This window comes from Somniosus microcephalus, chromosome 11, assembly GCF_052327205.1.
Source record: "Somniosus microcephalus isolate GS21.2 chromosome 11, FLI_Smic_1.0, whole genome shotgun sequence".
NCBI lineage: Eukaryota > Metazoa > Chordata > Chondrichthyes > Squaliformes > Somniosidae > Somniosus > Somniosus microcephalus.
Genome location: NC_140997.1, coordinates 132,043,765 through 132,070,073, shown reverse-complemented (window position 1 = coordinate 132,070,073; position 26,309 = coordinate 132,043,765). Strand labels below are relative to the sequence as shown.

Genomic DNA, 26,309 nt, shown 5'->3' with positions numbered 1-26,309 from the left:
CCTCGGCATTGTCGATAGGTGCCCGCATAGCCACATGCGTGCAGTCAATGGCGCCCTGCACCATGGGGAAGTCGGCGATCCTGGCAAATCCGACTGCACGCTGCTCCTGCCTCTCTAGGGTCATGGGGAAGGAGATGAATTGGTGTCTCCTTGCGAAAAGGGCATCGGTGACCTGCCGGATGCAGCGATGCACGGCGAACTGGGAGATGTTCGCTATGTCCCCAGCAGCGGCTTGGAAGGAGCCGCTTGCATAAAAGTTCAGAGCCACCGTGACCTTCACTTCCACCGACAGAGACGTCCTGCACATCAGCTGTGGACGCAGATCTCTGTGAAGCAGCTGGCAGATCTCTGCAACCACCTCCCTTCTGAAGCGCAGCCTCTTAACACAATGCGTGGCAGTCATGGTGAGATAGGACACCTGCTGCCGGTATTCCCTGAGTGGGTAAGGCCTACGTTGCCGATGCCTGATGGCCCCTCTGCGTCTAGGCATGGCTGGCCCTCTCACACAGCGTCTGCGAGCCCTTCGCACATAATGCTGGAACTGAGGGTTGGAACCCCATGCAGCCCCCATAATAAACTTGCAAACAGTGAAATCACAATGAATCTAATTTCCAAGCTCTGGCCAGAAGCCAAAAATACCTCTCCTATGTTCTCCCAAATCAGTAAGGTCTGTTCCTTGGTCTCTGTCCAGAAATCCAAAGCACTAAAGTCATGGCAGCAAAATGGCTGGCCTTTATAGTTCAGTCTAAGTGCCCTTTAATTAGCGCTCCCCGAGGCCCGCAGGGCCTCTGCTGCGTTCCAGTTCACAGTTCTTAACAGCGCCACGCCCACATTGGGCGGGCGCCACTGAATTTCCGGTTTGGGGCGCACAAACAGTGTTGCACGACGAAATGACGTCATAAGCTGCGCGCGCAGCTGAGCGGGCGCAAACACTTTGCGCCGGCGCTAAATGTCAACTGAAGTTGGGCGTAGGCGCAGTTCGGACTGCGCCCAGTCGCTAAGTGCCTAGCGCTGGAAATCTACCCCTCTTAAGGCGTTAACGGCTGGCGAACGCTACTGAATTTCTAGGCCCACGCATTCTGAGTGAGAGGAATGACTTCTGGAGATATTCAATGCTGTGTTGAGGAGTTTTGGGTACTGAGCAGCACTTTGCAGGTTCATTTTGATTTGATCTTCCTTGCATCAATTTAGTAGAGACTATGGGGCCTGCACTCTGACTTTCCCTGGGACTCCCCATTGTTCTTTCCAGCAGATTTGATGTACAGGTCTCTCCAGGCCAAGATTCAAGGCTACAATGAGCAAGGTGTGGATGGTGAGCAAGATCGACCCTCCCCCTTAAGAACTGGCCGGCGCCAGTGTGTCTGTGTTCCATTGCTGATTGACATCACATGAGCTTCGCCAGCGCTCTGAGGTAGCGCCTCGCTCCTCGGCGTTAGCGCCTTAAGAGAGGTGTGTAGTGCCTGATTTAGCGCTCCAATCACCTCCAGGGGCGATAGAAGCCAAGTTTGCAGTCGGAGGTGATAATTAGCGCCAGGCGCTAAACTTTGCGCCCGGCTGATAATTGCGCCCCAAACGGGGCGAAACTGAATTTCTCCCCCTAGATTTTTAAACCAAGATCAAGCGAGTCTCACACCAACTGAATGAGGTGCAATAGCTAAAATAATACCACAGGCAGGAAAAGGCAAGGAGCGATACCTGTGGATAGACAGTGCCCAGTCAGAAGGTGATGAAAAGAATATTGGTGAGAAATCAGTATCGGGAGGAGAGGGGGCTGGCTGTCATTTAACTTATCGAGAATGTAAAAATACAATTGAAAAGTTTATGAGCAACATTTGGCTGGAACATCTGCACAAATGGAATAAAAAGAAAGAACTTGCATTTCAAAGCACCAGATCACTTCCTCATGTCCCAAAGAGCTTTGCAACCAATGGTTTACTTTTGAACTGCAGTCACTGTTGTTATATAGACAAATACTCACTGCAAATGCTCTCAATCAGCAAATGAGGTGAATGATGTTGGTTGAGTGAGGAATGTTGGCTAGGACACCAGCAGAACTCCCCTGGTCTTCTTTGAATATTATCAGACCTTTTACACACTACTGAGCAGATGGTTTAATGTCTCATCTGAAAAATGACACATTTGACAGTGCAATGCTCCCTCAGTAATGTACTGAAGTGTCAGCCAAGATTATGTGCTTAAATTCTGGAGTTGGGCTTGAACCCACCATCTTCGGACTCAGAGATAAGAGTACGACAGGAAACTCTCGTTTAAACGGCACCTAAATATCCGAAATTCTTTATTAACCGGCAAAATTCTCGCTCCGAAAACAATAACCGGCAATGTTGCCGAGTCCGAGTCTCCCGCGGTGGCTGAGTTAGTCAGTGGGGGTAGTTCTCCAAACTGCCACTACTCGGCTTCTTTGGCGCTGTCGGGAGTCGGAACACCTCAAAATCCCTGTAACAGGAGTCTGACTCTCCCGCGCTGCCGGTAGTCTCTTCTGGTCTGCCATTTTACAGGGGTACTGTGTGTCTCCCACGCTGCTGGTAGTCATTGCATTGCATTATGAAAATCCCAAAAGTTGGTCCAAGCAAAAGGAAGAGAGTGGTGTTAACTTAAAACAGAAAATCGACATATGCCAACAAATAGAAAGGGGAGAGAAGCGTATCAACATTATGAATTAATTCAAAATCGGTTCGTCAACAATCTACGACATCAAATCGCAGAAGGATAAGCTGCTCAAGTTTTATTCAAGCTCGGAGACATCTAAGAGTGTAGAGAAATGGCATACGCTTCATAAGCCTAAGCTTGAAGAGCTGGATACCGTGCTTTATGAGTGGTTTTCTCTTAAGCATTCAGAGGGTGTTCCGATTTCTGGACCAATGCTAATCGAAAAAGCGAAAGATTTCTACGCAAAGATGGAGCTCACTGATAAGTGTGCTTTCTCCAAGGGATGGCTAACGTGCTTCAAGATACGGCACGGGATACAACGACTCAATATTTCCGGGGAGAAGAAATCAGCTGATCACGACGCCGCAGAAGAATACTGCGATTATTTCAATCGGATTGTGCAGCAACATGATTTGTCGCCAGCACAGCTATACAATGCCGATGAAACTGGCTTATTTTGGAGGTTTTTGCCAGAATCAACGCTTGCTGGGGTTAGTGAGGCTAATGCTTCAGGTTACAAGAAAAATAAAGATCGTGTAACCGTGCTAACATGTGCGAACGCTGCTGGATCACACCGGGTTAAACTTCTTGTCATTGGGAAGTATAAAAATCCCCGTGCATTTAAAAATGTGAGGCACAAAACTCAAAGAAATGCTTGGATGGATAAGGAAATCTTTTCGAATTGGTTCCATCATATTTTTGTTCCATCTGTGAGGGGACATTTCCATAGAATAGAGAAACCTGAAGATAGCAAATGCATTTTATTGCTTGATAATTGTAGAGCCCATCCACATGAATCCGAGTTGGTTTCGGGAAATATTTTCACCATTTATTTGCCACCAAATGTAACTTCTCTCATATAAGCCATGGACCAGGGCGTTATCCAAAATCTCAAGTGTCATTACAAGAAAGGCTTCCTACGTAAACTGATAAGCCAAGATGACAATATTCACGCATTTCAGAAGGAATACAATCTTAAAGATGCCATCTTTAATGCTGCATGTTCCTGGAACTTGGTGAAAGGTCACACTTTGAGACAAGCCTGGCACAAATTGTGGCCTTTTGTAATGTTTGCTGAAGGTTCTTCTTCAGAGGAGGAATTTCATGGGTTCAATGTTCGTCCCAAGAGGAGTACAGCAATGGAAATGGCTGGCATGGTGAAAAATGTAGGCCCAACAAACCTTCTACGTCACCTCAGTGAAAGTGATATTGAGCAGTGGGTTGATACAGATAGAGAAGTTGCTGTTGTGCATATGCTAAATGATGATGAAATAATGGAGAATGTTTTGAATCCAAAGAAAGAAAAGAAAAGGGAGATGGAAAGTGAAGATGAGATTTCTGAAGAGAAGAAGATTTCTTGGGCTAAAGCTGCAGAAGATTTTGCTTCATTCCTCAAATTTGCTGAAAGGCATTCTTGCTATTCTGCCCAAGAAGTTATGCACCTCCATATTCTGCATTCCACCTTTCTACACAAAAGGCAAGAGTCCACTAAGCAAGCAGACATCTGGGACATGTTTAGGAAAGCTTCCAAAAGAGTTGAAGCAATGGAAGTGCCTGAAGAATCTGTTGAAGTGCATGATCCTGATGACCCAGCTGACATGGATATTCCTGATGAACCAGTTGACTTGGAATAAGTGTACGGTCAACCACAGTACTTTATACTGTACTGTACAGTCATTTATAAGTTTTGTTTTACTGTTAAGTAATTAAAGAGTTATGGATTACCCTCAACTGGCAGTACTGTACTTAATCAAGCATCTTCCACCATCCATTTAACACAACATTCTGTAGGTGAGTACCCAATTACTGTATACTGCACATTTCTTGATTTTTTTAATTCTTCTTTCTTAAAAATAGCCTTGGTAGATAACCCTCTCCATCATCTGGAAATTTTGATAAACCGGCAACACGCCGGTCCTGTCGGTGCCGGATAAAAAAGAGTTTCCGGTACATAGAAACATAGAAGATAGGAGCAGGAGTAGGCCATTCGGCCCCTCGAGCCTGTTCTGCCATTTAATGAGATCATGGCTGATCATACAAATTCAGTACCCTGTCCCTGCTTTCTCCCCATATTCCTTGATCCCTTTAGCTTTAAGAAATATATCTAACTCCTTCTTGAATATATTTAATGAATTGGCCTCAACTGCCTTCTGTGGTAGAGAATTCCACAGGTTCACCACTCTCTGGGTGAAGAAATTCCTCCTCATTTCTGTCCTAAATGGCCTACCCCTTATCCTTAGACTGTGACCCCTGGTTCTGGACTCCCGGCCATCGGGAACATCCTTCCTGCATCTAGTCTGTCTAGTCCTGTTAGAATTTTATAAGTTTCAATGAGATCCCCTCTCATTCTTCTAAACTCTCGCGAATATAAGCCAAATCGACCCAATCTCTCCTCATACGTCATTCCTGCCATCCCAGGTATCAGTCTGGTGACTCTTCGCTGCACTCCCTCCATGGCAAGAACATCCTTCCTTAGATAACGTGACCAAAACTACACACAATACTCAAGATGTGGTCTCACCAAGGCCCTGTACAACTGCAGCAAGACATCCTTGCTCCTGTACTCGAATCCTCTCGCTATAAAGGCCAACATACCATTTGCCTTCTTAACCACCTGCTGCACCTGCATGCTTACCTTCAGCGACTGGTGCACAGAGACACCCAGGTCTCGTTGCACTTTCCCTTTTCCCAATCTACTGCCGTTCAGATAATAATCTGCCTTCCTGTTTTTGCCACCGAAGTGGATAACCTCGCATTTATCCACATTATACTGCTCTGCCATGCATCTGCCCAATCACCCAACCTGTCCAAATCATACTGGAGTTTCTTTGCATCCTCCTCACAGCACACACGCCCACCCAGCTTTGTGTCGTCTGAAAACTTGGAGATATTACATCTAGTTCCCTCGTCTAGATCATTAATATATATTGTGAATAGTTGGGGTCCTAGCACCGATCCCTGCGGTACCCCATTAGTCACTGCCTGCCACTCGGAAAAAAACCCGTTTATTCCAACTCTTTGCTTCCTGTCTGCCAACCAGTTCTCTAGCCAAGTCAGTACCTTACCCCCAATCCCATGTGCTTTAACTCTGCACGCCAATCTCTTATGCGGGACCTTATCGAAAGCCTTCTGAAAGTCCAAATACACCACATCCACTAGTTCTCCCTTATCTATTCTACCAGTTACATCCTCAAAAAATTCCAGATTAGTCAAGCACGATTTACCTTTTGTAAATCCATGTTGACTTTGTCTGATCCTGTCACTGTTTTCCAAGTGCTCTGCTATTACATCTTTTATAAAGGACTCTAGCATTTTCCCCACTACCGATGTCAGGCTTACCGGTCTATAATTCCCCGTATTCTCTCTACCACCTTTTTTAAATAGTGGGGTTACATTAGCTACCCTCCAATCCATGGGAACTATTCCAGAGTCTATAGAATTTTGGAAGATGACCAGCAATGCATCTACTATTTCTAGGGCCACTTCCTTAAGTACCCTAGGATGTAGATCATCAGGCCCTGGGGATTTATCGGCCTTCAACGCCGTCAATTTCCCTAACACCGTTTCCGTACAAATACTGATGTCATTCAATTCCTCCCTCTCATTAGACCCTATGTTGCCCGACATCTCTGGAAGGTTATTTGTGTCCTCCTTTGTGAAGACAGAACCAAAGTATGTATTCAATTGGTCTGCCATTTCTTTGTTCCCCATTATAAATTCCCCTGATTCTGACTGCAAGGGACCTACGCTTGACTTTGCCAATCTTTTTCTCTTCACATATCTATAGAAGCTTTTACAGCCAGTTTTTATGCTCCCTGAAAGCTTACTCTCATATTCTATTTTCCCTTTCTTAATTAATCCCTTTGTCCTCCTTTGCTGAATACTAAACTGCTCCCAATCCTCAGGTTTGCTGCTTTTACTGGCCAATTTATATGTCCTCTCCTTGGATCTAATGCTATCCCTAATTTCCCTTGTTAGCCACGGTTGAGTCACCTTTTTTGTTTTATTTTTATGCCAAACAGGGATGAACAAATTCTGTAGTTCATCCATGCGATCTTTAAATGTTTGCCATTGCCTATCCACCGTCAACCCTTTAACTAACGTTCCCCAATCCATCCTAGCCAACTTGCGCTTCATACCATCATAGTTTCCTTTATTTAAATTCAGGACCCTAGTCTCTGAGTCAACTACTTCACTCTCCATCTTAATGAAGAATTCTATCATATTATGATCGCTCCTCCCCAAGGGGCCTCACACAACAACATTGCTAATTAATCCTTTCTCATTACATAATACCCAGTCTAAGATGGCCTGATCTCTAGTTGGTTCCTCGGCATATCGGTCCAGGAAACCATCCCGTATACACTCTAGGAATTCCTCCTCCACAGTATTGTTACTAATTTGGTTAGCTACCACTGAGCCAAGCTGACACTTAAGTTGCATAATTCTCAAAATCAAACTTCAACAAAATATCTTGTCACAATAAAAAAGTGCAAAGTACCTTTTTAAGTAAATTAAACCTAACTCCAGAACTTAAGCACATAATCTCAGCTGATACTTCAGCACAGTACTGAGGGAGCACTGCACTGTCAAATGTGCCAATTTTCAGATGAGACATGACCCCGAATTTAACTCAAGGTGGATTCCCTGCTCAGGCCTGAGTTAAAATTACAATTGGGTCTCAATGATGTCATTGGGCTGCAACATCTATATATATAAAGCGGCTCTTCTGTCTGTCCCAATGTCTGTCCGGTCTCTATACGTTTGGAAGTTACAGAGCGTACCGACGCGCGCGTCGCCTCAAAAGAAAGCTTGCAATTCCGGACCGGTTATAGGCGTATTTACGTTTCGGCCGGACAAAAATCCCGCCCGCGGTATCCCAAAAACGTTCAGCGTTCTGCTCATTAGCATCTCATTAGCGACCGTGTGACGTCGAGGTCCACCAATCGGACGGCGGGTTCCTTCCTACAGTTGAGTGTCGAGTGACTCGACGATTGACCAATCCTACGCTTCGGTGACCTGACCGGTCAACCAATCGGTGCGTGTGTGGGCGGGCCTTATCCTTCTGAACCGAGGTGAGTGGCCGCCATCTTGATTTTTCACAATTTTTTCCCCCACACTTTCTGTGTGTTAGGGAACTAAGGTAAATTTTTTAATGATGTGTTAGGGAATTAAATAACAATTTAATGGGGGGGGGGGAGAGCCTCGGGAAATCGCGGGGGGGGGTGGAGAGCCTCGGGAAATCGCGGGGGGGGGGAGAGCCTCGGGAAATCGCGGGGGGGGAGAGCCTCGGGAAATCGCGGGGGGGGGAGAGCCTCGGGAAATCGCGGGGGGGGAGCCTCGGGAAATCGCGGGGGGGAGGAGAGCCTCGGGAAATCGCGGGCGGGGGGGAAGAGCCTCGGGAAATCGCGGGGGGGGAGCCTCGGGAAATCGCGGGGCGCTCGCGCCACCCGCACTGACCGCGCATGCGCCGCCCGCACTGACCGCGCATGCGCCGCCCGCACTGACCGCGCATGCGCCGCCTGCCCACCCACAGCGGCCGTCCATCAGCCGCGCGATACGCGGGGGACCTCAGCTCCGGACCTCAGGCGCTAGGCAGGGGGAGGGGCCGGAGAGAGGGACAGCGGGGAGTGGGGGAGGCGAGGGGAGGGAGGGAGAGGAGGGGAGGGAGAGGAGGGAGGGGAGGGAGGGAGGGGAGGGAGGGATAGGACAGGGAGAGGGAGAGGACATGACAGGGAGAGGGGGGACACACAGGGGCAGGGAGACCAAGCGCCCCAAAATTGCCCACTGGCCGCGCATGCGCCGCCCGCCCGCCCACAGCGGCCGTCCATCAGCCGCGCCATACGCGGGGGACCTCAGCTCCAGACCTCAGGCGCTAGGCAGGGGGAGGGGCCGGAGAGAGGGACAGAGGGGAGTGGGGGAGCGGGGGTGGGCGAGGGGAGGGAGGGAGGGAGACAGGGGAGGGAGAGGAGGGGAGGGGAGGGAGGGATAGGACAGGGAGAGGACATGACAGGGAGAGGGGGGACACACAGGGGCAGGGAGACCAAGCGCCCCAAAATTGCCCTCGCGCCCCAAAATTGCCCTTGCGCCCCAAAATTGCCCTCGCAACGCGGGGCTCCCCAGCTAGTGCATATATAAAGAAGGACCCTTTAATCTCCGGGCGCGTATCCTTGCTGCCTGCTCAGGAGAGTAGGTTAAAATTGCAGATGTTGCAATTGTGGCAGTTTTTGGACAGGTTAAGAGCCGGACAATTTTAACTGTCTACCCACCAGGTTTCTGCTGAGCGAGTAGTGTTAAAATCGCCCCATTAAGTCTGAAAGTTGAGACCTTTCCTATGCAGAAGATTTTTTAAGTGATATTTCTTCCCTCTGTAAGCTTGGTGATGACGAGCCATTGACTGAGGGGACGCTATAGAAATATACAAGATGTCATAGATAAGATTAAGCTGGTGCAATGCTTCAAATTATGTCAAGGGAACACAGGCTAAAACTGGAGAAAGGACAATTTAAGACAGATGCTCGGAAGAAATTCTTCATACAGAGACTGATCAACACTTAGGATATTCATCCAGTTGGTAGTGGTGAAAGTGAACATTTTAGACTCATATGAGATACAGTTAGGTGACATGATGGGCCTCCCTCATCTATACTTTGATCTTGTGACATGCACCAGAATTCTGTTCAGTAGACTCTCTACCCCTGCCCCATCTCCATCTTTCCTCTGGGTCTTCCCTGGAGGTATAGCTCTATTGGTTTAAACCCAGTGCTGACAGACTATTATATCATGGGGGGCATCATAGCCAGCATAAACCAGACTCAGCCTCTACATGGACAGAGAGACCACTGCTGCTTATGTCTAGAGAAAGTTCCAGAAGGAAATATGCCCATTACTGTGTAGAACAGACAGCTGAGTTCACATGTAATATGGTGGTCATTTCAGACTTGATTTTTTTCTTTAAAAAAAAAAGCAACAAACCCACCTTGAAATCGAAATCTGCTTCTGTGAAGTTCTTGTGTAATGCAGGAGACAGGTATTGGACTGTGGTAACAATAATACTGCAAAATAAATGACCAAAAGTAAAACTACAGCCAATCAGATCACACAGCATCAGTGTAATTTGACCACAGGAGATGACCATTTGGCCTGTTGTGTCTGTGTTGATGCTAACTCCTCAACTGGAGCCATCTAATATCATCCCATTTCCCTGCATCCATTTATATTCATTTTCAAATATGTATCCCAATTCCTTTTTAGTGATGTTATAATCTCTGCCGCAATAACCCACTAGTGGTAAAGAACTCTATATTCTCATAATCCTCAGTGTAAAAATAAGCTGCTTTTAACTTCTCCCTTTGTTCTTTATAATCTTGACATTACATAACAGTGCTGGTAAAAACAAAACATTGGAATTGCTCTTCAGGTGGATCAGTATCTGAAAGGTAGTTGTGATGAAGAGTCCCACCTGAAACAATAACCTGCCTCTTCTCTTTCAGATACGGTCGAACCTGAGCTACATTCCCAGTATCTTCCATTTTTGTTTCAGATTTCCAGCATTCATGGCTTTTCAACTTATCTCTACACATCAGTCCTAATGAAAAGGAAGAAAGTCTTGGATTTCTATTGTGCCTTTGACAAACTCAGGATGTCCCAAAGCACTTTACAGCCAATTAAGTATTTTTCTTTTGAAGTGTAGTCACTTTGTAATGTAGGAAATGTGGCAACACATTTGTGCACAGCAAGTTCCCACAAAAAGCAAAGTGGTAATGACCAGATCATGTTTTAGTGATGTTGGTTGAAGGATAAATGTTGGCAAAGACACCGGGGAGAACTTCCCTGCTCTTCTTCGAATAGTGCTATCGGATCTTTTACGTCCACCTGAGAGGACAGCTGGGGCCTCAATTTAACATCTCATCTGACAGATGGCACCTCCGACAGTGCAGCGCTCCCTCAGTACTGCACTGAAGTGTCAGTCCAGATTCTTTTAAGGAAACTTTTGGAAACAATCATCAGGGGAGTGTCAACAAATTCTTTATTATGACAGGTAGCAGTTTTAAAAAGAAGTTTTGTTCTTAGACCTAAATGCTATCTGCGATTTGCTGAAGACCCATTTTGCGTGCAAGGAGATTTTTCACAATTGCGCAGCCACAAGGGTCAAGAGACAATAAACAGAGAAGCTGTCAGTTTGTTAGCAATCGTTTTCATCTGAGCAGCCAGATGGCATCTTGGTTTACCATCTTATTGGGAGGATAGCACCTCCGACAATGCAGCAATTTCTCAGAAATGCACTGCTGTGTCGACCTAGACTGTGTACTCAGTATTGATGCACCACTTTGTCTACACTGTTCCAATAGTTATAGGGAGAGGACACTCACATCCAAGAGCAATTCTGCTCATCTTTATAGGGCCTGGATCTACATCAGCCTGGGAGCCATCTGACTCTGGAAAGCTCTCTCTTGGATAAGCTGGCAACAGTGTGTAGCTGGCAACAATTTCTGACCAGGGCCAGGCTATAGCAGGGAGGGAAGGTATTACGGGAGGTCCTATTTTGGAAGATGTTATCTGTGGTAAGACCCAGAATGGGCCTTATTCTCAGATTTTCTCCCATTTAATTTAGTTTCTTCTGTGCTCGATTTGTGACCCGGAAAGGTGATTTGTAAATGTACCTATTGAGGCCTGTCATCCTGATCGGTCTGTCAGTCCCAAGGCTAGTACACTGAGGCATGATTCTGAGTGCCTTCCAGCATCCACAGTACTACTTGCTGTGATTAATAGACAGCCTTCCTGTCACCGAGAGATGCTCAGTCATATAACTATTAAACCTGCTTTTATATACGTTAGGAACATTATAAATTTCAACTTTATTGGACAGCTACAACATGGAAGTTTTCTTCATAGCTTGTATTGTGTTAAAGATTCATCTCCCAACTGCCCCGATGGCTCAGCTGGCTTAGAGGGTGAGTTGTTGAGCCATGCAGACCAGTGTTGGACATCATGAAGAGTTAAAGGATTAACAGTCAAACTCCTTCATTTCATGGAGCAGTAGACTTTCCAATATAAACAGAATGACCTTGCATTGTCATGAGAGGAAAGCATAGCTTGTTTTCTGATATGTAAAGTGCTTGTGCAAATAAATACATGGCAGTAATGATGTCAGCCATGAGTGATTAAAGTGTAACTTTAGGGGCTAGGGTAATAAACATTGGATAGAGGTATCCACTAGCTAGTGAAGTAGCTTTGGAGTAAACAACTGCAACTGTTTACATGATTAGACTGACTTCAAAAGATTTGGAAATAGATACATCATGCAGTTTTATCTATGACATGTACTTTAATGTAGGCAAAATATCTATATATATAAAACGGTATGTCTCTCTGTCTGTCTCTCTGTCCGGCTATACAATCAAAAGTTATAGAGCGTACCTACACATATGTTATATCAAAAGAAAGCTCATTAGGGGACTCTTGTAGGTGTATTTACTTTTTGCTCGGACAAAAATTGTGCCGACGATATCCAAAACACGTTCAAAATTCCGCTCATTATCCGCTCATTTGCATCGAGTGGGAGCGGGTGCATTGTGTGTGCGGGCGGGCCATCCTACAGTTGAGTGACGTGATGATTGACCAATCCTATAGTTCAGTGACCTGACGGTTGACCAATCAGTGCGTGTGTGGGCGGGCCTTATCATTCTGAACTGAGGTGAGTGGCCGCCATCTTGATTCCAACTTGTTCATTTCTTTTTCCCACTTTCTGCATGTTTCTTTTCAAATCTACATTTCCAGCAAAAAAAAGTTGCTTTTAAAACACAAATTGTTTTTTAAAAAAGTTAATTAATTTGTAAATCTTTTCTCTAACATCTAGAATTTTCCTATCTTTCACCGTTTTTCCAGGCCTGTAAGCCTGGGCCTCTGTTGCCCAGCCATGCCCAAGCTAGGCACCTCCCGTCGCGCTCAACAAGCGGCTCGCGATCGCCGCCATCTTTGTGAAGGCTGGAGGGGGCGGGCCTGAACCGAACGTCGCCACAGCCGCCATCTTAGTAAAGGCAGGTGGGGCAGGAGTCAGCGCGCGCGACTTGAGTCCGGCCCGGCCTCACGCGGTAGGTTGCGTGGCGGCGTCTCTCTCTCTGCTCTTGAAGCCGGCTCGGGCGGGGGGCGGGGCTCGGGAGATCGGGGTTCGGCAGATCGGGGCTCGCGGGGGGGGGGGGCGGGGGGCTCGGGAGATCGGGCCTCGGGAGATGAGGGCTCGGGAGATCGGGCCTCGGGAGGGCGGGGGGTGGGGCTCGGGAGATCGGGGCTCGGGAGATCGGGGGGCGGGGCTCGGGAGATCGGGCCTCGGGAGATCGGGCCTCGGGAGGGCGGGGGGCAGGGCTCGGGAGATCGGGGGGCGGGGCTCGGGAGATCGGGGGGCAGGGCTCGGGAGATTGGGGGCGGGGAGGCGGGGCTCGGGGGGGCGGGGCTCGGGCTGACGGGGCGCTCCCCTCCCCCCTCTCCCCCCCTCCTTCCCCCTCCCCTTCTTCCCCCCTCCTCCCCCTTCTTCTCCCCCTCCCCCGCTCCCCATTCTTCCCCCCTCCCCTCCTCCCCCTTCTTCCCCCCTCCCCTCCTCCCCCTTCTTCCCCCCTCCCCCTTCTTCCCCCCTCCCCCTCCCTCCCCTTCTTCCCCCCTCCCCTTCTTCCCCTCCCCCTTCTTACCCCCTCCCCCTTCTTACCCCTCCCCTTCTTCCCCCCTCCCCTTCTTCCCCGCTCCCCCTTCTTCCCCCCTCCCCGCTCCCCCTTCTTCCCCCCTCCTCCCTCCCCCTTCTTCCCCCTCCCCCTTCTTCCCCCTCCCCCTTTCCTCCCCCTCCCCCTTTCCTGCCCCCTCCTCCTTTCCTCCCCCGCCTCCCCCTTCCCCTCTTCCCCCAGTCGCTCTCTCTCTACCCCCCAGTCGCTCTCTCTCTTCCCCCCAGTCGCTCTCTCTCTTCCCCCCAGTCTCTCGCTCTCTCTCTTCCCCCCAGTCGCTCTCTCTCTTCCCCCCAGTCGCTCTCTCTCTTCCCCCCAGTCGCTCTCTCTCTCTCTTCCAACAACAACATGCCCTCAAAAGACCCTCGGCACCGCCGGGCACTTCAGCTAGTGGTGTATAAAGGAGCATAGTTTTCAATAGTTCTTCAGAGGGCTCGAAAGATACAGAAACTGAAAAGCCACTCTCTGATCCGGGTTGAGTTGATCCCTCAACCTAGGTATCAATAAAGTCTGTTCCATTTACTATACTACAAAGTGTCTCATGCTTATTCGAAACCATAGAAGGAAGGAGGTTGAATGCTAACAACCAGAAGGTCCCAGGTCCAATTCTCAGTCTGTGCTGAGTTAGTTGGTCTCAGCCATGGTGGCAGTAGATGTGGTACAATTGACCTCAACATCCCTGGGTTAGGAAAGGAGAATCAGCTCCGGTTTCCCCTCCTGACTGCTACAGTTACCGCTGCTTGTGTGTGTGTGTGTGTACATACATGGGGTCAAGACAGCATTGGGCTCTGGGGACCTCATGGTTGTATAGCCTGCCAACATTCATTGCCTAGGCTTGCAAAGTGAAGAATGGCCACTTGGGTAAAGTAATTAAGGGTGAATTGCCCATGGAGCTCAGCAAGGGTTAGCGTCTTCAGGAGAGGAGGGGAAGAGAAAACTAGTGGGTTGGGGGGGTGGGGCGTGGTGTGGAAAAGGAAGACAAACTCAGTTTCTATATTTTATTTCAGCACTAATGAGGTATAGTGGGATATATTTGTGAGCAGATACATTCTAGGTCACTCTGGAACACGAGTGTTCCTGAAATGGTGTGGGCAACTTACTTGCTGGTTAGTAGTCTCATCACCATCCAGTCACGTGGGTAGACACTCAGCTTCATTAAATTACGGAACACGCAGAATATTTTTAATAAGAAATCCTAAGAGAAAAAGGAAGACATGAAGTGACTTGGTGAGTTAACTCTAAAGTATCAGTGCCAGCCCTTTGCTAAGAAGTTAGTTCTCTTTGTTTTGTAGGAGCCTCAGTATGATCAATGCGATGAGGAATCCAACTATAAGAACTTTAGTGGACAACAAACCAGATAGCCCTAAGTTACCTCAGGGATGCTGGCTGCAAGTCATGAAACGGGGGCTTGTTTAGCCTGTCAGGAGGTCAGTGAACTATTTTACGGCACTTGGGATTACACAGGCAGAGAGTCAGACAGGAAGGGGTACACCCAACCTTACAGAAAGTCAGTAAAAAAGTAAAGTGCCTGACAGAACATGAGATATACAAACACAGAGTTGCACAGAAGGCAGCACGCTCAACCTGCAGGGAGGCCAACTAATCAGTACAACCAATTGACCGGCATAGGCGATTTCCTATATCTACTTTGCTGATGAGCTTTTTGAAGTGAAAGTAATGCTCCACTAAGTTTAAAACCAATAGAAAAATAAAATCACCAACATTAAAAGCAACAGATTATTAGCAGGCCATCAGGGAGGAACTGTAGTGTTGGTTCAACTACTCAACACTACAGTCGAGTGTCTCTCTCAAGATCCATGGAGTCAGCATTATCCATTTATCTGCTGACAGTTATAACTGAGGCTTTCTCCTTCAACACTGGGAGAAATGGTCATCACAAATGATCTGCACTGATCCTGGCAGGTTGGTAATATTCCTGTGTTGTAGAGCTTGCCTGTTATAAATGACTAATCATTACAAATGATGATCAGTACATCCATAATCCATTGTACTGTAAACTATTCAATAGCATCTAGACTGTACAGACAAAGTAAAACTGCACAGGGATACTACCAACCTGCCAGGAGGCTAATGTTACTTTGAACAGCACTACAGCACCTGGGCAAAAGAGGCATGGAGTCAAACATAGGGGGCATCTCCAATCATGAAATCAATGGTAATGTATTAGTACCATTACTACTTGGAGAACACAGGCACTTTCAGCTGAAGATAAGGTAATAATGAGGTACATTACAAGATTTTATAATTAATCTTCATTCTTTGTCTAAACTTGAGGTGTTACTGCGACTATCTGTAAGCGATAAGTTCCACAAAAAAGATACATTAGTAAGCCAGCAAACCCTTTTTATTATACGATGTCTCCTATATTTAGGTTTCTTTTAGCCCTGCCTCACAGCAGTTAATAACAGTCATCATCTCAAATGTTTAGGAGTGCACATTGGGACATCTTTATAGTGTGTGGGGGGGGTTTCTTCCAGGATCTTTGACTTTCCTGGGGGTGGGGCGGGAGGGTGGGTGGGGGTGATGTCAGTGCTGAAGAATGGAACACTTTACCACTTTTGTTAGCACTATCTCACTCCCAAGGTCAGGTATAGCCCCGGCCAGATGCAGAGTAAAAGTCCATCTTCTGTTTCCCTACAACTGTCCTCAATCCTAACCTTAGAACAGCCCGCCCATGCACGCCCCGCCCCCCACCCCCCTCCGCTGTGCTGCTATGAATTCTAGGCATTTTCTTTTGCTGTGGACCTATGCCCACTCTAGGAACTGGGTTCAGACTATTCATGTTCTGCCTTACAGCCAGCTGAGAGAGAAGACACTGGGTGCATATTACAGGCAGACACATGGTTCTCCCAATGTTGGCTGCACTCATTAGTGGAAATGGCCTGGTATTCAGCGAACCAACAAGAACAAAGGCCCCAGAAAATGTGGATGTATGAATCTGACATCTGCTTAGGGTTTACCTGTTCCCATAAGATAAACATAAGGAGCTAGTCCCCTATGCTTGCTCTCAATAGCAGGTGAACCCCCACGTTGTACAGAGAATGGCACAAAATGGAAACAGTATACAAGGAGAGAACAGCACAATTTCCTGGGTGTGTAAAATCATCTCATCACTTTGAGCTGGATCAGAGCTCGCTCCAAGGGGCTAGAGTACACTGTGAGAAGGTTAGTCACAGAAGAACAAAAGTCAAGTTATTTTTACCTTGAGCTCCTCCTTGCTCTGGAAATTATCCAGTAATTGTTGGTAGTGGTTATCTGCCATTTGGCGAAGCAGGGACAATAGGCAGGTGACATACTCCCCCTAGAGAACCAGAGCAAAGTACAACCATCAGCGACTCAGGTCATCATGCGGCATATAGTACACCCAATCAAAGGGGTTGAAATGGCTGTATCAGAACGATGGTGCACACAAACAGATATGGATTTGTTATATACCCACACATCATAACTGTGTAATATAACTGTAATGCCATACAATATAATCTATTTAGTCGGTCAGAAGGGCCCCGGGTCTACTGGCATTTCAGGCTGTGGAGCATTAGTGCTCCCTACTCCAAGACTCTCCAAGCCAAGCCTGCATGGTCTGGTGGGAGTGTAAGTAGAAAGAAGCCCCTTCTTGTCTGAGGGAAAGTAAAAAACAGGAGATTGGATATTGCAGGAAAAGTTAACAAATCCCAAGACAGCAAATAGTCTGTCAAAGGGGAACTAACCCACTTTCATTTATTCCACTTAATTTGTTTTACTGTTTATTTGTGCATATTCTTCTTAAACTCCCCCAGTGGTCCGGTTTAGCACAAAGCCATATAGAACAGATGGGTCCAAAATTCAATTTGAGTTGTGTGCTGAGTTAGCGGACCGTTGCCAAGGCAGCAGTTGGAGTGCTGTAATTGGTTTCCGAAGCCCTGGGCTAAGGAAGGGAAAAACAAGGCGATGGTCGGTTTGTATGGGAGGATGAGCTAAATGGGCTGAGTGGTTTCCTGCATCTACACTTACCTTTGTGACCTTCATCAAATCAGCCAACCTGCAATCTTTGCTTATCCCAATCTTATATCAATTGTTCAGCTGTCATTTAACACGTTAGGCACGGGGAATAACTGGAAACCAATTATTAAATTAATGGCAAACTTCCATCCAACTACAGCTACAGTGAATTAATCAATTGGTTGTTAGGAAGACTGCTGCATGTTACAGAAATGAGCATTTAATGTTTTCTCAGGTTGAATTATCGCTTAAAGAGGCATTGTTATCAAATCACCCAATGAGGGCTCACTAATTGTATGAGAACACCACAGCATCACTGATTTAATGCAATTACCAGATCTCTAATATATTTGGGATATAAAGATTCCAGTAAAAATCATTTAAAGAATATCAGGTTGAAACAGAAAACGATTTCCCATTATCAACCAACTCTGTTATATGATAGAAACCATGGCCGCTTCATGGCAAAGGCTGTGTCTTAACTCACTGGAGTCCTGTCAAATGACAATGCGCCTTTAAGGATTAGAAAGCAGTAAATCTAAACGTACCTAAACATGGATGGGAGTGCACCTGAAGTACAGGCATGAGATTTTGAATTCACACATGATGTTGCACCATGAAGCAGGTGGAAAGACTTGTGGGAGGAGGGGGGGGATCCATGCATGGGTGAGGATTGTTAAAAAGGATTGTTAGTTACTAACAGTTATCTCTGCCGTGCACTGTGGGCAGCGCTGTCCTCTTACCGCCTCCGCCATCTGGGACTTATTCATGATAGCAAGCAGGGTCTGTAGTAGGACATCAAGAAGGCTCTCGACCATCATCTCCACCTCTTCTGACACTGAGCACTCCTGGACCACAGCAGAATGTCACAGTTATTGCATCAGAAACATGTGTACAAGGATTGTAAAATAATGGTTCATAGCAAGTTGCCTAATATTGCAACATCTACGTTCTGTTAACAGCAAGATCTACCACAATGAGAAAATCTTTGGTTTTATCAAATTTTGTTTGATAACACTCCTGTGAAGCGCCTTGGGATGTTTTACTACGTTAAAGGTGCTATATAAATGCAAGCTGTTATTGCTGTTAAACAGGTTAAATAGCTAAGGTTTAAAATGGAGGCTGCTCCTTTGCTAGGTACAAAATGGTGGACCAGAGTCACCAAGGGCTGTTGGTTATAAATTAGGAAATAAAAGGTTCCATTTAATTGGGACCAGTATGATTAAAATGTGAATCTATGCAGATTCATATGTATTTTCAACTGCTGTCCTACATTAAAACATCTAGTTGAAATACAGGAAAGGAAATACAACTGTTAAATGTGGTCATGTCATTGTCCATCAAGATATGAAAACTGTTTAACATTTTGTTTGGTTGACTTCTTCAAGGAAATGGGTTTACCTCAAAGTAGGTCAGACAGATAAACATTTCAGGTCTGGCTGCTAGTTTTTCATTCCTGGCATAGGCATACTGAGCTCTGTGGGCATTTAAAGCTCATGCATTCTATGTGCACCAACTCATCCCAGAGGATACACTTTGAGACTGCATACTGTTTATCAAGGAACATGAGAAGGCTTATCTGGTTCATCCAAAGAAACTGGAAAAAGAAAAACTGAAGGCAGCATTCTGAAAAGGATAGATAAATCCCTTATGGACTATTGTCAGTTTGAGCTGTCTAATATTTTTGCTTGCATTCTCTTTTGCTTCTATGACTCACGTTTAATTGTAAGTAAGTTTGATCGGTAGTTTAGCCAGTATATAACAGTCTAGTTTATTATGATACTTTGCATCTTGTGAATCAACAGGAGATGTTGTGGCCACCCTATGTATTTTTAAAATTTGTTCCTGGGATGTGGGTGACTCTGGCAAGGTCACATTTATCACCAATCTGGTAGTGGCCCGTCTCCTTGAACTGCTGAAGTCCGGGTGACGTTAGGTTGAGAATTCCTGGATTTTAGCCCAGCAAAAATGAAGTAACATGAATATGTCTAAGCCAGGATGGTGTGTGACTTGTTCTTCTCGGTGGTAGAAGTCATGTGTGATGTGCCTCAATGAATCCGAGACTCAACGTTAACGGAGCAAAGCAAGGCTTTTATTAACTCAGAAAGTAATACACAGTGGAGAAGTGTCTCTCATCCAGAGATCTGCTGTACTGCCTGTGAGACACGCTGGGGCCTGCTTAAGTAGGGGCCAGGTATGGGTGGAGCCCTACACACAATACAATACAGGTAAGGAAATGAAACTGAAACTAGACTCCCCTACTTGTCACAGTCACAGGCACAATCAAACACAGAGAATACAGAGTGCCTGATGAATGGCATATTTCATCACATTCACCCCTTCTACAGATTTAGTCTGTTCGGGGGTTTGATAGTCCTCTGTGACCGACGTAGCTGTTGTGGTGCCGCGGGTGTCGGCTGGGTGTCCCCGGTGGCCTCCTGGGTCTCTGCCGGGGGCGCCGCCAGGGTTGTTGAAGGGGTAGTTGGTGGGGGCACCGTTGGTCGATGTTCTTCCGGGGGTGATGAAAGGATAGTGGGTGGGTAAGAGTTGCTGTGATCGTTGTTGCTGTTGTTGTCGTGGTTGTTGTCGTTACCGGCTGGGGCGACGTCTTTTATGGACACGGTGTCCTCCCTTCCGTTGGCGTGCCGGACATACGCGTATTGGGGGTTGGCGTGGAGTAGGTGCACTGACTCCACGAGAGGGTCCGTCTTGTGGCCCCTCACATGCCTTCGTACAAATACCGGACCTGGGGTGGAGAGCCATGACGGCATGGATACGCCTGAGGTGGATTTCCGGGGAAAGACAAACATTCGTTCATGAGGCGTGGCATTAGTGGCAGTACACAATAGCGACTGTATCGAATGGAGCACATCTGGGAGGACTACCTGCCAGCGGGAGATAGGGAGGCCCTTGGTCCTTAGAGCTAGAGTGACTGCTTTCCATACTGTCCCGTTCTCTCGCTCCACCTGGCCGTTACCCTGGGGGTTGTAGCTGGTGGTACGGCTCATGGCGATCCCCCTGGACAGCATGTACTGGCGTAGCTCTTCACTCATGAAGGACGCCCCCCTATCCGTATGGATGTAGCTCGGCATACCGAACAGGCAGAACAGGCTGTTGAGGCATTTAATGACCGTGGCGCTGGTCATGTCTGGGCAGGGGAAGGCGAATGGGAAACGGGAGTATTCGTCCACAATGTTCAGGAAGTAAACATTGCGGTCGACTGACGGGAGGGGGCCCTTGAAATCTAAGCTGAGCCGCTCAAAGGGCCGTGTAGCTTTGATTAAGTGGGCTCTATCTGGGCGGTAGAACCGAGGCTTGCACTCAGCGCAAGTGCGGCAGTTCCTGGTCAGAGACCGAACTTCCTCAATCGAGTAGGGTAAGTTGCGGGACTTTATGAAGTGGAACAGCCGTGTGACCCCTGGGTGGCAGAGGTCGTTGTGGAGGGTCTGTAGCCGATCCCCGGTGGCGCTGGCACACATCCCTCGTGAGAGGGCGTTGGGGGATTCGTTAAGGGCCCCTGGCCGGTAAATGATGTCATACTCGAAGGTGGAGAGCTCGATCTGCCACCTGAGAATCTTATCATTTTTAATCTTCCCCTTCTGTTTATTATTAAACATAAACACTACCGACCGCTGGTCGGTAAATAGGGTGAAGCGTTTGCCAGCTAGGTAGTGGCGCCAGTGGCGCACTGCCTCCACGATGGCTTGGGCCTCCTTTTCCACGGAGGAGTGTCTGATCTCGGGCCCTTGGAGGGTCCTCGAGAAGAAAGCTACGGGCCGCCCCGCCTGGTTGAGGGTGGCCGCCAAGGCAAAGTCAGACGCATCACTTTCCACTTGAAAGGGAGTGTTCTCGTCCACTGCCTGTAGCGTGGCCCGTTCAATATCCCGCTTAATGCTTTTGAAGGCGGCGTGGGCCTCAGCAGAGAGCGGAAAAGAGGATGCTTTCAAGAGGGGGCGGGCTTTGTCGGAGTAGTTGGGGACCCATTGGGCATAATAAGAAAATAACCCCAGGCACCTTTTCAGGGCTTTGGGAGTGTTGGGCAGGGGCAGCTCCCATAGGGGGCGCAATCGGTCGGGGTCTGGTCCGATTTCCCCATTCTCCACCACGCTGCCTAGTATGCAGAGGCGCGTGGTGTTGAAAACGCACTTGTCCTCGTTGTAAGTGAGGTTGAGTTTTTGTGCGGTTTTCAGGAACCTCTCGAGGTTCGAGTCGTGATCCTGCTGGTTGTGACCGCAGATGGTGACGTTGTCGAGGTAGGGGAAGGTTGCCTGCAAGTGGTGGTCATCGACCATGCGGTCCATCTCCCTCTGGAAGACCGAGACCCCATTCGTCACCCCAAAGGGGACTCTGAGGAATTGGTAGAGGCATCCGTTCGCCTCGAAGGCGGTGTACGGGCGGTCCTCTGGTCTGATAGGGAGCTGGTGGTACGCTGACTTGAGGTCGATGGTGGAGAACACCCGGTATTGGGCAATTTGGTTCACCATTTCTGATATGCGGGGTAGCGGGTAGACGTCTAGTTGGGTGTACATGTTGATCGTTTGGCTATAGTCGATCACCATCCATTTCTTCTCGCCACCCCTCACCACCACCACTTGGGCGTGCCACGGGCTGTTGCTGCATTCAATAACGCGCTCCCTCAGCAGCCTGTCCACCTCGGTCGCGATAAACCGCCTGTCCTCCCAGCTGTACCTCCTGCTTTTGGTCGCTATTGGCCGGCAGTTGGGAGTAAGGTTTGCGAATAGCGATGGCGGCTTTACCTTCAGGATAGCCAGACCGCACACTGTGAGGGGCGGCTGGGACCCACCGTAATTGAGCGTGATGCTTTGGTGGTGGCACTGGAAATCCAGGCCCAAGATCACGCTCGCACATAGACTCTTCACGATTAGTAATTTAAAATTATCGTATACAGTTCCGTTAACGGACAATTGTACCGCGCAGTAACCCATAATTGTCGATGTCTGGGTTTTATCAGCCATAGAGATCGTGCCCCGAGCAGGGACCACCGTTAGAGAGAGTTGTTGTGCTAGTTCAGGGTGGATAAAACTCTCCGTGCTTCCACTGTCAATTAAACATTTAACCCCGCACCCGTTTACCTCGATGTCCACCATTGATTTGGATAGCGGGTGCGGTCTGGTCTGGTCCACTGTGACCGATGCCACTGTAGGGCCCTGATCGAGACAAGATGGCGTCCACGCTGTCTGCTCACAAGATGGCGGACCCCACGAGGTCGGGCAAGATGGCGTCCAAGATGGCCGCTCCCACGGCGCACACGTGGCGGTGGCGGGTTTTCCAGCGGGGTTCCCTCTGCACACCTTCCCGAAGTGCCCCTTCTTACCACACTTAAAGCAGGTGGTGCCTTTCACCGGGCACAGGTTTCTGGTGTGCTTCGGCTGCCCGCAGAAGTAGCAGTTGGAGCCCCGACGCGTCGCGGCTGTCGTAGGGCTTCTGGGGGGAGAGCGGGGCCCCGACGGTGTCGGGCTGCCGGGCGGGGAAGATGCCTTCCAAGATGGCGGCGCCCTTGGTGCACACGTGGCTGAAGAGTAGGCGTCCGAGTTTCTCTGGGCCACATCCAGGGATCGCGCTGTGTCCACAGCCTGTTTCAGGTCCAATCCCGTTTTTTCCAGTAGTCTCTGCCGGATGTAAGTGGAGCTGAGGCCTGTGATAAAGGCATCACGAACAAGCTCGTCAGTGTACACTGCGGCTTTTACATCTTGGCACTTGCAGTCTTTGCCAAGCGTTTTCAAGGTGACTAGGAACTCATCCAGCGATTCCCCAGGTCGCTGTGTGCGAGTAGCGAGCAGATGCCTAGTGTACACCTCGTTCGTAGGCTGCTGGTAATGCGCCTTTAGGATGTCGCAGGCGGCCGGGTACGTGTCGGCGTCTTGGATGAGGGGGTAAACCCGGTGGCTTACCCAATTCCGCAGGATTCCGAGTTTCATACTTTCAGCGTCCGTAGCGTCTGTGATGGCTGCGGAATTGTCCAGGAAGAATTCCATACACTTAAACCAGTGTCCGAATCGTGCCGATGCGTCCGAAGCATGCGGGTCCAAATCCAAACGTTCGGGTTTCAAGAGTTGATCCATTGCGTTGAAAGCTGAGTTAATAAAATTGATGTGCCTCAATGAATCCGAGACTCAACGTTAACGGAGCAAAGCAAGGCTTTTATTAACTCAGAAAGTAATACACAGTGGAGAAGTGTCTCTCATCCAGAGATCTGCTGTACTGCCTGTGAGACACGCTGGGGCCTGCTTAAGTAGGGGCCAGGTATGGGCGGAGCCCTACACACAATACAATACAGGTAAGGAAATGAAACTGAAACTAGACTCCCCTACTTGTCACAGTCACAGGCACAATCAAACACAGAGAATACAGAGTGCCTGATGAATGGCATATTTCATCACAATGTGGCTGGGAGATGATCTCAAAGTAAACTTGGCATGTTGCTGTGGTGTAATGTGTAGACAACATACATTGCAGCCACAGTGTGGCAGTGTTAGTAAGGGTCGATATTGAGTTCAGTGGCAGGACCTCCGACCAAGCGGGCTGCTTTGTCCTGGATGGCGTTGAGCTTCTCGAGTGTTGTGGCAGCTGCACCCATTCAGGCAAGTGGTAAATATTTCATCACACTCCTGACTTGAGCCTTGTAGGTGGTGAAAAGACATTGAGGGATCAGAAGGTAAGTCCATGTCACAGAGTACTCAGCCTCTGTTCTGTTCGTGCCCACAGTATTGATATGGTTGATCTAGTTACGTTTCTGGTCAATGGTGACTTCCAGCATGTTAATGGTGGGATCCTCGGCAAAATGGCAGTGCCACTGAAGGTCAGGGGGAGGCGGTTGTGTATTCTTTTTGCAAATGGTCATTACCTGGCATTTATGTGGTGCCAATGTCACTTGTCAGCCCAAACTTGGATGTTGTCTAGGTTCTTGTGTAGACTGGCATGGGCTACTTCATTATTGGAGAAGTTGTGAATGAAGCCTAACACTGTAGAAATGTCAGCAAACAGCCCCATTCCTGGCTTTATGATGGAGGGAAGGTCATTGATAAAGCATCTAAAGATAGTTGGTTCAAGAACACTGCCCTGAGGAACTCTCGCAGTAATCTCCTGTGGGTGTGATGAGTGGTTTGCAACAAGTACAAGCAGCTTCCTGTTTGTCAGCCATGAATCCAGCCACTGGAGAGTTTTCCCATTGACCTCAGTTTTACTGGGACTCCATGGTATCACACTTAGTAAAATGCTGGCTTGACATTAAGGACAGCTACTCTCACCTCTCCTTTGCTCTTGTGTTCATGTCTTGATCTGTTGTCCATATTCTAACTCGCACCAAGTCATGTTCACCCATCACCCCTGTGCTCACTGACCTACATTGCATCCTGGTCTGGCAATTACTCGATTTTAAAATTTTCATCCTTCAGTTCAAGTCCCTCCATGACTTCAACCCTCCCTATCTCTGTAACTTCCTCCAGGGAGGTGGTTGTGTTTTCTTTTTGGAAATGGTCATTGCCTGGCACTTATGTGGTGCCAATGTCACTTGTCAGCCCAAACTTGGATGTTGTCTAGGTTCTTGTGTAGGCTGGCGAAAGGTCTTTGACCTGAAACATTAACTCTGTTTCTCTCTTCACAGATGCTGCCTGACCTGCTGAGTATCTCCAGCATTTTCTGTTTTTATTTCAGATTTCCAGCATCTGCAGTATTTTCTTTTTGTACTGGTGAGTAGATGTTGTTTGATGGCACTATTGATCACTTCTTTTATTACTTTGTTAATGACTGGGAGGAAGCTGATTGGCTGGGTTAGATTTGTCCTGCTTTTTGTGGATAAGGGCATATCTGGGAAATCTTCCACATTGTTGGGTAGATGCCAGTGTCATAGATGCACTGGAATAGCTTGCCTAGGGGACACCTAATTCTGGTGAGCAGGTTTTCAGTACTTCAGTTCAATGTTAGACTTGGGGTATGCTAACTCAGTGAGACAGAGAATGAAGATGCAGGTTTCAATTCACCTCTTCCACCTAGAAGGACAAGGGCAGCAGGCGCATGGGAACACCACCATCCTGACATAGAAATATATCGCCGATCCTTCATCGTTGCTGGGTCAAAATCCTGGAACTCCCTACCTAACAGCACTATGGGAGTACCTTCTCCACACGGACTGCAGCGGTTCAAGGCGGCGGTTCACCACCACATTCTTAGGGATGGGCAATAAATGCTGGCCTTGCCAGCGACGTCCACATCCCATAAACAAATAAAATAAAATTCAGGACATATGGACTGCTTACACAAACTGCCATCAAGCTGTATATTGGAAAAAAAGAAAGAACATCCCACCTCTTACCTTTGATGGTTTTATTCTTAGTCTCTCACCTATTGAAATTTATGGCCTGGCCATCTCCTCTGATCTCAATGGATCTCCTACATCTCCTCTGATTTCAAATTGATCTACATCTCTTCCATTGCTGAAGCTTCCTCCAAGAAGCTGAGTATCCTCCTTCATGCCATACACTACTTCCTTTTCCCTCAAAAATGTTCAACTCTATATAAAGCCTAAGCCAGCAAACTTTTGAATACTGCTTCTATATCATGGAGGCTTATGTAACATCTCTATTGTATTCCTGGTTAGGACATAGGAAAAACCATGTCAGAAGGGTGATCTTACTGTCACCTTCAGCCTCCAACCTTTACCTCTCCATCACAACCTTTGCTTTATTTCTATTTTATTGATACTACTGTACTGTGATCAGTGCTCCCTGAATGTTCCTCTTTTGTTCCCCCCAAATTACACATATTATCCTACACATTCTATTTATATCCTTATTGTGTTGAAATTCAGTCAAAATTTACCACACAGTCTGCTACACCAATTCATTCTTTATCAAGACAACTAACCTGTGGAACTCCTTAAGTCCTTCTGCTTTCTCTTTTATAGGCTCT

The 26,309-nt window shown here is 47.7% G+C and overlaps 1 protein-coding gene across 6 annotated transcripts in view; it reads right to left on the bottom strand.

Annotated features, from left to right (window-relative positions):
- Positions 1-26,309, bottom strand: part of dock3 (dedicator of cytokinesis 3) — a 1,512,713-nt gene that overhangs the window by 245,127 nt on the left and 1,241,277 nt on the right. For 5 of the 6 annotated variants that reach the window (XM_086001262.1, XM_086001258.1, XM_086001260.1 and 2 more), the window contains 4 exons: positions 18,083-18,229; positions 16,603-16,701; positions 14,480-14,574; positions 9,647-9,722 (listed from right to left, as the gene is read on the bottom strand). In XM_086001262.1, the coding sequence (XP_085857388.1) occupies positions 9,647-9,722; positions 14,480-14,574; positions 16,603-16,701; positions 18,083-18,229 (417 nt within the window). The remainder of the gene's footprint in view (positions 1-9,646; positions 9,723-14,479; positions 14,575-16,602; positions 16,702-18,082; positions 18,230-26,309) is intronic. The other variant, XM_086001257.1, reaches the window with a different exon arrangement.